Raw genomic sequence first — 12,575 nt, forward strand, 5'->3', positions numbered from 1 at the left:
TGCTGCAATCCGCGCATTCACTTACCATCTCGAGCACAGCCCCCTCAACCAGCTCGACGTCTTCATCATCCCTTCTGCACCTAAGAGAGAAGGAGGACATTAATAAGGGCAATTACAATTACGGATAAATTATTAAGAACAATAGACTTACCTGCGCCCGCGCCAGTGAAGCAACTTGGCAGCGAAGCGCCCCATCCACGACGCACCCCTGCACAGAACTGCAGGAAAGAAAGCGCATCTTATCGAAATCCAAGGTGAGGAAAACTCTAAGGGGGTTGTTGGGGTTCACAAGGGAGGTGGGCCCAGAGAGAAAGAGATTGTGGGCTAAACCAGAACTCCTGTATTCCAGACTTCATCCTCGGCTGAACGAGAACCCTGGGGAGGCGAATCCAGGTTGGGAGCAATCCAACCAGGTCGGGTGGCATCCCTGTAGATACCAAGTGAGCGTTAAAGAACGCGTAGCCTCAAAACTATAATCCACCCGGGCGCCCAGCATGGAAACCTCGGAAACCGACCAGTTATCTCGGATGCTGGGGCAGTTACGTGCTGAGGTGCATTCAGCCAGACAGGACACAAATGCCTTGCGGATAGAACTAATACTGACCAAAGAACGTACTGATGATCTAAGTCGACAACTCCTTCAATCACAGGCCAGACAAGCCCCTTTGCCTGGGACCATCCCATCAATGCCAACCTCTTCGAGTAACCCGGTGCAGATCACCCGTCCTGGAAGAGTTCCTTTAGCTCCACCGGAGCGTTTCTAGGGGGACCCTAGGAAGTACGCAACCTTTATGAATCAATGTCACCTTCATTTTATTTGCAGACCTGGGGCGTTCCCTAATGACCAGTCACGAGTGGCCTTTGTGTTGTCTTATCTTAGTGGTAGTGCTGCAGATTGGTCCGTGCCTTTTATTAACCAGGATGATCCACTGCTACACGATTTTGGGGGCTTTCAGAAGGAGCTAGAAAAGCTCTTCGCCCGTCGTTCCCATGGACAGGCTTTAGACAATGAACTTTTGTCCCTCCGTCAAGGAAGCCAAGATCTATTGACGTACATAGCGACCTTCAACAGGCTTGTGGTCGAAGCAGAGTGGTAAGGGGAGTCTTGTGCTCCAGTATTGCTAAAATACATTGCCTTGGAGTGTAATCTGTAAATTGGTTGTAGAGGTGCAGTATAATGATGTTTGATATCTGTTGTGAAGAGTGTTCAATTGTCATGTGTGGCTGGCATAGTTGTCATTTGTCTTGTTTATTTCAATTCCTTTTATAGAACCTTACAACAAGGTGCTTTACAAAAATGTATGAATTGGTACAATAATTTTAATGTTGACAGTAAAAGCGGAATAAGCAGAGAGAAAAAAAAGAAAAGGGAACAAAGAACACCAATAAGAAAGAAATTAAATTGATGGCCAATGAAAACAGTGAAGGAGCAAGTCAAGAAACATAATGAAAAAAGCAAGACAAAAAACAAAATACCCCAACAACAATAACATTGGGAGGGAGCCAATGTTAAAAATACTAAAGGTCCAAAAAAACAAAAAGATGCTAGTCACAGCCCCAGAAATCCAACTGTTGAAGAAAGGTTACCAAAACATGCTTAAAGAATTACAAATGAACCCAGCCTGCGCTGGCCATTCATTTTTAAAGTATGGTACATAGGGGAACAGATGAGTTTCAGCCACAAGCTCATGCCACCAAGATCCAAGGTCATTTCTATAGCTAGAGCACCGAAGGCCCTACACAGCTCCTGCTCCCCAGCAAACATCAGTGAACCCACGTCACAATAATGGTCCACAGTGTCCAAGAAGGCTCACCATCACTGTCAAACTCCATAAGCTGCTTGAAGCATTGCTCTTGGGACTGCCAGTGGGACCTTCCATCCACAGCGCTCTAGGAAGGCATCCTTCTCCATGCGGCCACATGCGGCTCTGCAATGCCAGGTTCAAGCAGGCTCGACCTTGCTGACCCTCGACCTTAGCCAGGTCTATACTGCCCTGTTGGAATCAGGCCGAGTCAGGTTGATCAATGCTGTCCTGCTGACATGCATATTATGTGTAGGAATGTAGGATTTGAGCGTGTTAGTTCAGACAGCAATCAGTGACCTCAATGGGCAGACACATCTGAAACCTCCTATAGCGGTATTCTATGGAGACTTATACATCACAAAATACACCTTAAAAAGACAGAACAGCACAGAAGAAGGCTCTGCATATTCAGAGCTGAATTGATTGGTTTCACCACTGAATGAAACTTACTGAGGGAACAGTAAGGTCTTCAAACCCAGTCTAAACTTCAGGTGGTCAGCATTAAGGGAGGGAGAAATAGGCAGCTTGTTCCAAGGTTTAGTTGCCTGTACAGCAAATGGTCAGCCACCCCATTTTTCAAATCTGAATCTGGGAGTCACAAAAAATCCTCCAGAAGATAAACGCAACACACTGGAAGGAGTGCAATGGAGAAATTAAGAAATCTGTTGCTAAATAAGAGTGGAGCTGTATTGTAACAATATATTGGGAGACCACATTCAATTTAGGGAGTCAGCCCAATTAAGTGAGCCCACAGTATATCATTTATTTAGGATTCATTAAGCACTATCTATGACTCATATAGAACCACTCCCCCTGTAACAACAATGAGCCAAGAATCAGGCCGGGTTATAAAGAGAATATTTATTTATTTAAAGTATATGTTTAATTGATCTTAAATGGTTACACATGCTGCCTTTTCTGTGGCACAAAATAAAGCTTCCACACACAATAAACTTTCCTTTTCATAATAAACAGATAAATATGACTTTGATTTTAAAACAAGTTACACCTTGTAATTCTGTCCTTTGTTAAATGTCATGCACATTTGAAAATGTTAGCAGTTTTGGAATCACACCGGTTTGTGAAAATATACTTGGCAAACAGAGAGAGCCCTGTTTCCTTTTCAACCAAAAGCAATGCAAAATAGTTCTGCTTTCAGGGTCACTCACTCTATTGTTCAATGGAAATTACACTAGTTTTACTTTGCAAAGCACTTCTCCCCCAGCACCAAAAACCCATGCATCAGTGATATGCAGCACTGCTTTGTTTAAAGGCCAGGTCTGGGGAGTGGGACAGTTTTGGGAATTTTGTTTGAGGCCAAGTGAACCCCTTAGTTTAAATACAAAGTTTAAGAAGTGGTGGCAATTGGGAATTTTGTTTTGTGGGAAAATCCACCTTTTTGTTTAAATACAATGTTTAAGGAGTGGTGACAATTGGGAATTTTGTTCTGTCACAAAACACCTTTCATTGAAAGACAGAATTTTGGCAAGTGGTATCAGATGGGAATTTCATTTTTGACCAGCACCTTTCTGTTTTAAAGGCAAGGTTTGAGAAGGATGTCAGTTGGGAATGTAATTTTGCAACCAGCACCTTTTGTTTCAAAGGCAGGTTTTGGGAAGGATGTCAGTTGGGCATTTTATTTTGTGACTAGGACACCCCTGTTCATTAGAGAAATCTGGGGTGGACAGGAAAAATGAAGGCACCCAATTACATTACATGACTATAGCATATGTTTTGCTAAGAAAGATGGTGGAATTTTCAAACTGTGTCTATCAATTTGGGAGTTAATTAAATTAGTATTCAGTCAAATAGGCTAAGGGTCTTCACAATTTGTCCCTCACCGACTATGAAGCGCAGACATTAAGGCAGGCAAATTCCCAACACACTTACATTGGACTTCTGTTTTGGGGCGTTCAGGGAAGACAGCCAGGCTCCTCTGGGAAGCAGCTCAGGTCAGGTCGCAGGCAACTGTTAAACATAAGCAAAAGGGTTGTTTGACAATCACACTGCACAGACAAACAATAGTTGAATCAATTGTTTTGAGATTTAATCAGAAGGTGATGCAGCCTGACACGTGTTTCGAGCGACGGGCTCTTCTACTGAGGCTGCACAGTGATTATACAATGAAATTATAAAAATACAGCAGGTATTGAATCATACAACGTGTTAGAAACCCAAGCACAAAACAAGGCAAATGCGGTGGTTGGTTCAGACCCATGATTTGAAACACAAGTCATAATACGACCTGGAAAGGGCCTCAGAACCAGTTGTCCTTGCCAAGCTCCAACCATCAGACTCTTGCAAACAGGTCCCATATCACCTTCCCACATTTGCATTGTCAGACCCTGTCTCTCTCTTTCTCCCTCTCTCTTTCAAATGGATACATTAGATACAACTTTAACTTATGTGCCACAAAGATCTGGAAAATGGTGAGAAGAGGTGAATCTGGAGACTCTACTCAATATCATAATCAAGGTACTAAAGGGTACGTGAGGCCATAACCTTTTGTTCAGAGAAACTGTTGCTAGAAATATGAAGACCCCAGGCATCCCTTTCAACTACCATAGTATGTCATTTTGCAGGCTGAATTCTGTCTCAAACCACACTCTAGCTTGCTCATGTGCTAGGCTCAATGGGTATCTGGGACTTTGCCCATCAGGGCAAGCATGTTATGGTAAAGGAGAGCAGCTTTTGTCAGGCATTCATCAGAAGATTGCGGCTGGGGTCAGACTACTGGAAATCTAATGGAATATCTCTCTGAAGTCTCAATCTCCTCTCACATAGTACACACAGCCACAGACACCGTGCAATATGGATGCCCTCCCACCTGCCACCCCTTTCCTGATTTTGCAGCCATATCATGACTTCATTTTCAGAATGATTCTGAAATCCTGTCATCTTTTATTAACAATGAAATGATGAGCAGGATAGTTAAAAAGATGAGTCCAGATTCCACAGAGTTTCCCCTATTAAGCTCTGTGCTCCATACCTTAAGCCTAAATTCATGCTGCGGAAAGGTTGAACAGAGAATGAAAGGGGTTTGGGTTGGGGCATATGATGTGCGGATGGATGCATCAGTAACCCAACAATTTCGAATGGTACTATCTTCTACCCCTTACTAGGTACTGCTTCATGCCCTTGTTTCTAGGAAAGGTTTGGGACAAAACTAATGATACCAAGGCAGGAGCAGGTATTCAGAAGTTATCTATCTTTAGGGTGAGTAGCTCAAGAAATATGCCAGCAGATGTGTCAGCTTTGCCACCGTGAAACACTTTCATGATGCTGCTTCCCACATTATATTTCTTCATAGTCGCTGTAAAACACTTTCATGATGCTGGTACCAGAAATGTATGCCATTATGTCCTCTGTAAAATACTGCTATGATGCTGGTGCCCATAATATGTCATAATTGCTACTGTAAACTCATGACAGTCGTCCTCACATTAAATGGCACTGGTTAAATTGAATGTGTTTTTAAACGAGTGTGCTTTGAAAGACATTTTAATAGACATTGTAATAGCTAAATCGTGCTTATGCTGTTCAATTGCAGGGGACAACGGTTTTCCCAATGTTGAGTGCTGTTCTTCATGACCCGAAGCAGTTTAAAAGTGCCCACACCTTCACTCCGGAAAACTTTTTGGATGGAAATGGTGCTTTCAAGAGAAATGATGCCTTCATGCCATTCTCTGCAGGTACAAATTCTAATTGGTAGGCTCAGCATCTATTGTATGTGCAGGTGTGTAGACTGGTTGGTATTATTGATGGGACTAAAAGTCAGAAATGTCCCAACAAGAAATGCATTGTAGACAACTAACAATGTTGCACTCTGGCTCTTTTATTGGAGCCTAGCAATGTGGGTGTTTATTAACATGTTACATCACTATCATACTTAGGTTATGCCAGCAATGTGCACTTTACAATAGTAACTTATTATCCAATCCCTACGTTTCCCACCTCATAGAAACAAAAATATCTATATATGTATGCTACCTTCTACTGGTCAACTGGGGTTGCATACTGTCCAGCATACTCTCCTGAGTACCCTCTTTAATTGAAGCACATCGGCCCATCAAATGACTGTACAACATTTGGATATTTTGCTCTTTTTTATTGGACAAAATTTTCCTCACGCCACCACATCTCACCACTATTGTTGCTCTAATGTATCTCCAACACATGTCCAGCACAGCCTACCAAGACACTTGTTTATAAACTTGCCAATAGGTGTTTCCTTATTTTCTAATGGATGTCACAGGGCATGCTCCATCCACAACACACATGGATGCACTGTGAGGATGATTGTGTGAGGTAAAGGTCCTTTCAATTGGAAAGGGGCTCAAGCACCCGTCATACCCACTAACAATGGTGGACTCAAGATTGAGCGCTATTTTCGTCACAGCTGATCTATCCTTTTAGCTCTAAGAGAGATCAATCTTCATTCAGTCAGGAGTTTTGGAGTTAACTGCCTTGTACGACTGGGTCTTTATCAGTCGTTTACACAGTGTCCCAAGGAGCAACTCGCTTTTATATTAGTCAGTCACATACGTACAATATGATATACAATATGTTGCATGTGAAGTTACTCAAAAGCAGCGAGTGTAGGGATCTTATTATGCAAAAAATACCATCCATGGCAAGAAAAAAAATACCCTCATTTGAGTGCCACTGCACCAGTGGTAATCTCAGTGGTTTAACTCGTATCTATTTTACCAAGTTTATGCAGCACGTGTGTGCTGTAAAAGTTGGGTGTCATGTTACTAGTTACGTTTCACCACCAGCAGTAAGCAATGCCAGTGGCATGTACGATTTCTCTCAGAGAAACATATTGGGCCTCATTACAGGTCTGTTGGTAACCCTGCCCGTACTACCGCTGGGTTGCCGCCGGACCTGTAATAATTTACTGGCGCCTGGCTTCGCAGTGCCACTGGGCTATTACAAGTCCGGTGGACAGGAAGTCAGGTGTTGGTACATTTGTTAATCCCCATCCCCATAGAGTCCTGTTGGACTCTATGGGACTGGGGAAGGGGAAGCACCGACACCGTTAGCAATGGTGCCGGTGCTCCCGTGACAAGTGTGCCTACCGTGGCCGCTGTGGCCAGCAGGATCAGACCTGTTGGGCACAGCAGCTCCGGCAGGCAGACTGGTTGTTTTCCAGTCTGGGAACAAGGGTGGCAGTGAGTTTACCTGACCGGCAACATTGTAATTATGTCCTATTATTAAGTTGTAAAATACTTAACAGTGCATTTCTGGGTATGGGTATTACCTTGTATGACCAGTACGGAGATTAGGCCATATATTTTTTTTTTATTGTAACAATTCGTTTTTACAAACTTTAATTACAACACACGAACAAAAACATCACATAATGCATCACTTAAAAATGAAACACAGAAATCCATCAAACATTTATAGATCCAGCCAAACACATAGGCTAGCCATTAATGATTCTTCAGTATTCTTTTATGGCTATTTGTAACGACTTCCCGCTCACCCATCATATGATTTGTCCAATGCAGCTTAGTCAGTGAGGCCGACCACAATTGAAATTTTGTTAAAGTGCTGCAACCAATATGATTCAAGTCAGATGAGAAACATCTCACTACTCCAGAATTTTTTCCAGAAAATCAATCACTGCACAAGTTAACATCACATTATTTCCAGACAGCAACCTCCACCACCACTCTTCCAAGTTGATGTCAGAAGGTGCAAATCTGACCAGAAAACATAACCGTTGTGTAGTGATTGTAGAACATTCCATAATTATATGTTTTAATGATTCTATTTCCATTGTACAAAATCGAAAAAGATTGTCAGCGGTCTTCGAGTCTTGTCTTCTCCATAGAACTTCTTTGGTTTTATAAATGGCAGGCGTAGCCTCAGAAACTTATTCTGATGCCACCTGGAGGGGAATCTCGATAGATATCTTGGAAGCTTATCTAGGCAGTTATAGGATAAAGTTCAAGGACGGGGACATTGACGAACGCTGTTCTTCGTTCAAAATCCAATTCCATTGCCTTAGTTTTTTTCTTAGCAAGTTGAGGCGTTGCTATTACCATTTGCCATGGAATATCAGCTATTTCAAGGGTTTTCCTGATTTTATTTGCCCAAGTTAAAAGAATTCCTGCATGTGGATTCTTCAGTGTAGACTCAACAAATCTTATATGCTGGAGCTATATTGAATAGCTGCATTTTTTTTCGGAAGGCAGAAATTGATTTCCATTGGATAATTGCATGTAGTGGCTCCAGACCTATTTCGTATCTTATTGCGACAATCGAGGTACTACTTGGAAGTCGCAACATTTTCTTCCAAAATTGGCCTTACAGAATGGCCCAAGTTCGTCTGTTAATGTTCAATCCTGCTTCTGCCCCATACGTTATTATAGGGATTACTTTCTGTATATAGAAGGTCAGTAAAGGTTGAAGAGTGAATTTACCATATTCAAAATTAAGCTTTTGACCTTGCATTGTCAGTATGGACATACGATCTTTCAACTCTGCCACCCAAGCTGATTCCCAGATCGAGCTATTTATATGCACGCCCAGATATCAATTGCTGAAACAGTCTCGATTGTCTCGCCTGCTGCAAACCACTTAAATTGGTTGGATTTCTTTTTTGATCCTGCATTAATTTACATAAATTTGGATTTCTGTGTGTTGATGGCAAGGTCGTTTTCTTGAAAATATGCCACTAAGTTTGTCAGAAGTCGCTGCAGACCAATTTGGGTTAGATCAAACAGCACGATATCGTCTGCATAATATGCCCAGCTGATCTCTTGCCCATTCAATTTTGGTGGAAAACGATGAGTTTTTCCTAAACTGCTTGAGATGTCTGAAATGAATAGTTTAAATAGTAGGGCAGCTAATGGACACCCCTAGTTTTGCGCCCTTAGATGTTTTTATTTCATTTGTCAGATGGCCAGATGCATCCAATCGCACTCTTATAGAAGTATCATTATGTAGTGCAATCAGTGGTTGAGGCAGGGCCGGTGGACAGGACCATGATTGTAATTTTGTTTGCCACGATTGATAGTGTCAAAAGCTTGACGCATGTCTATAAAAGCTGTAAACAAATTCTTACTATGTTTCAGTGCATCAAGTATTAGTAAATTTAATATCAGCAAATTCACCTCTGTTCCAGTGTCTTTAGTGAAACCTGTTTGACGACAATCCATTAGGCCACTTGCATGTGCCCAAGATGTTAACTTTTGTTGTAAACAGGTTGCAAATATTTTTCCTGTGGTGTCCAGGAGGGCAATAGGGCGATAGTTGTTCGGATCGTCCCTATTGCCCTTCTTGAAAATTGGCACAATAACTGATGTTGTCTGCGATGTTGGAATGCTTTTTGAATTCGATATATCAATTGAAAAAGGTTCTCGTAGAGTCAACCCAAAGTTCCTTTTTATCTTTTAGCATCATGTTTGACAAACCATCGGGGCCTAACGCACGTGAATTTTTTAGATGTTGTATCAGTGTCAGAATTTTATCTTTTGATCCCATTAAATCCCAGGGTTCTGGACAGTCTAGAGATATTTGCTAATTTTGAGTCAGTTTATCCATAAAGACTAGAGTGAAGTGGTCTTCCCATACAGATGCAGAGTTTCCATTCACTAGTCTTGCCTCTTGGAATAGTGATCCTGTGTTAAAAATTGCCCAAAAATCTTTTACATTCTGTTGTATAATCAGCTTCAGCATAAGTTCGGCTCTTTCTTGATCTCTTATTAATTTAAATGATTTGAGCCAATTTCGATATTTTAATTTACGCTTTCGGATTTCAATCACCATGTCACAGCCTCCACTTTTTTTCAGCAATCTTATGTCTTTGGTCAATTGTTTTTTCTTGGTGCTCACCAACGCACTAAATGCGTATTGGTTGGTTTGACTGGAGTTGCTGGTATTTTTGATGCAAAATTGCTGAAGCAGAGGAGCAAAGTTTATTCTTTTGGCTGTAACATTATTTGAACTCATTAAGATTTTACTCAGCATCTCAATTTGTTGGTTGTTTATTCTAAGTCTATTTGCTCCTTGATTTATCTCAAGTGGATAGTTATAGGTTAGTTTTGTACCACTCCTTGCCATCAGCAAGGCCAACTCCAAAGCATAATGGTCGCTTTTAGATGACTTGTATATGTCTAAATGTTCAATTTTCGACCAATAAGAAGAGCTGATCCAGAAGTAGTCTAGTGTTTTCTTACAGCTCCCTCTCTGCCATGTGGAACCAGGTGGAATGTCACTTTGTATTCTGCCATTTACCATTTCACAGTTTCTTGCTTTTAGAGCTTGACTCCTCTTGACAATCTTGTGGGGACTACGGATGAACTTATTTGTTGATCTTCAAACCATGAATAATTAAAGTCTCCACAAATTATTATGATAAGGTTTGAGAGAATTATTAAACACTGATCGATGATCATTGTGACAGAATTGATAAAACGATCTGTAGATATCATAACAGGGTTCCAATATATGTTTATCAATAATAACCATTTCACTTCCACTTTTGTGTCTGAGTCCAAAACCAACAAAGTTCCTTGCACATAGATATTCGGGTTATATATTTCCATCACTTTCCAACCATAGGCATTATTCACTAGAGTTAATAGCCCCGAAAAAGGACGGCCCATCCTGTTTTTATCAGCTGCATTTAGCAGTATAGTATATCCGTCTTTTATTGGGGTTTCACGCAACCAGGTTTCTTGAAGAAATATTACAAAATTATTTTCCAAATAAAAAGACCACTCTTGGAACAGATTATTAAAACCTCTGGTATTCCACGAGATTAAACCACACGATTCCTCTACATTGTGAAATGCTAGTTATGAGGTAAGTCTAAAATTGGCACTTCCTCTCGAATTATTGACATTATTTTGTTGGTATCGCACTTCTTTAGATAATTTAGGTGATTTCTATTTAAAGTGTTGCCTTAAAACATCTCTTCTACATTCATTAGAAGATTTTGCACCTACTGGTGACAATTTACTTGCCTCGCTCAGGTCGGATTGTTGCTTTTCTACCTGGATGTCAAACCCATAAGATAGTAACTCATCTTTTGCAGCAAGTAAAGTTTTTTCTACTGCATTCGATTTTATGTGCACAAATATTCTGTCGGCAACATCCTCTAAGATGTATTCGACAATGGCAATATCATCCGAGGTGATTGCCCGGAGTGAGGGTATTGTGTGTAGCAGATGCATCATATTTCTTCTATTCAGATTGATATCCTTATCATCTGGAAAGAGATTGTCCGACTCTGATCTTCCAAGTCTTTGTTTTTTTCCCAACAGGGGACCTTGACCTCATCCTGTTTTTAGAAACATCATGATTCTTCATTTGGGCCAAAGTCATTTTTGGATTTAACTTATGACTTTGCGAGAATCTCCCTTGCTCCAGCCTTTCAGCAGGACCTGCTGTCGTATTTATGGCACTACAATGCTGGACATCAGTTGATGCTTTCACTACTCCACGATCAAGTACTTTTGAAGAGGCTAAGTCTTCATGTTCCTGGTTGTTAGGCCTTCCATGCATTTTCGCACTGGTCTCTAAAACCATCGGGGCCAAATGCTGCAACCCTCCACCACCATTAGAATTCGTAGAGTTAGATGATTCAATGGAGTAAGTTGAAAAGTCACATAGATTAACTCATCTTGCACCTGACTAGTGTCCGATTCTGAATCGATTCAGGCTCTTTTCCTTGAGCTTTGTGTTTTTATAGCAGAGTTCTGAACAGCTGCTTTTAGCATTGTGGTTAGCACAACATTTGACTCTTGATGTTTCGTTTTTAGTTTCTTATTTTTGTTACGATCAAATAGTCCCAATTTCTGAGGCATAGGTAAATTTCATACAAATTGTTTGGTATTAGATGACTTACGCTTTATGCATTGTCTTGTGGTCTTAGATGTTAGTTGTGCTGATTTAGATTTAATTGAGGCAAAGCTCTTTTCAGGCAAGTTCTTAGCGGGCCCGCAAAAGATACCAAAGGAAGGCTGCCTTGATATATTAGGCACACTCTCTTTCGTTGCCAGTTTGCATACTAGATTAGAATCTGGTACCAAAACATCTCCTGAGACATTAATACCAATGCTTGGACATTCATTCGAGAGTGATACAGAATTCACCAAGACAGCAGGAGCATTTACGACGGGAGCTTCAGAATGTGTCTTCCGACTGGGAACAAGATCCGCGGCTATATCCGAATTTAGCACATTTGGTATTTCACTCAGCACTTTTACAGATGGCGTTTGTGATCCCATACTTTTGACAGAGGTTGATGATCGGGAAGTATGTGTAGTGGGATGTGTTCCAACATACCCACTTTCCTTATTATCATTGTGCCTCAACCATTTCATACATTCAAGAACAGCGTTCATGAGAGTTGCATTATCGGTGTGTGCACTAGATGCCAGGTCACCCATTTGTGAACTTTGGTCTTTTATAGAGTCATTTAAAGACTCATACAGTTTCATAAAAGGAATTAATGCTAATGAGGTTGCAGCAAGCACATTATTGTGAATTTAGATGCCTGCAGCCACTGATAAGTTTGCTTTATTAGTGCACTCCATGTCATGGTCATGTGTTTGAGGAGGGTCAGAACAGGGCTGTGTCTGGCCAATATTGGAGCACGTACTTGTGTCAGTGTGCGGCTGGAGGACGTTTTCTCTGCCAATCCTGTGGAAAGAGCTTCTGGTAAAGTGGCCTCATTGCACAATGAAGAATGGTCTTTCGGGATCGACCCCTGCATAAAAGGTGTACTTGTCTGGGTCTTTGTTTGTAGGT

The 12,575-nt window shown here is 41.2% G+C and overlaps 1 protein-coding gene across 2 annotated transcripts in view; it reads left to right on the forward strand.

Moving 5' to 3' along the window:
• LOC138566779 (cytochrome P450 2F3-like) overlaps window positions 1-12,575 on the forward strand; it is a 622,774-nt gene that overhangs the window by 578,944 nt on the left and 31,255 nt on the right. For both annotated transcript variants that reach the window (XM_069644431.1, XM_069644430.1), the window contains one exon: window positions 5,356-5,497. In XM_069644431.1, coding sequence (XP_069500532.1) covers window positions 5,356-5,497 — 142 coding nt within the window. The remainder of the gene's footprint in view (window positions 1-5,355; window positions 5,498-12,575) is intronic.

The sequence above is a fragment of the Ambystoma mexicanum genome, chromosome 2p (assembly GCF_040938575.1).
Source record: "Ambystoma mexicanum isolate Mex_15411 chromosome 2p, UKY_AmexF1_1, whole genome shotgun sequence".
In the NCBI taxonomy this organism is placed as follows: Eukaryota; Metazoa; Chordata; class Amphibia; order Caudata; family Ambystomatidae; genus Ambystoma; species Ambystoma mexicanum.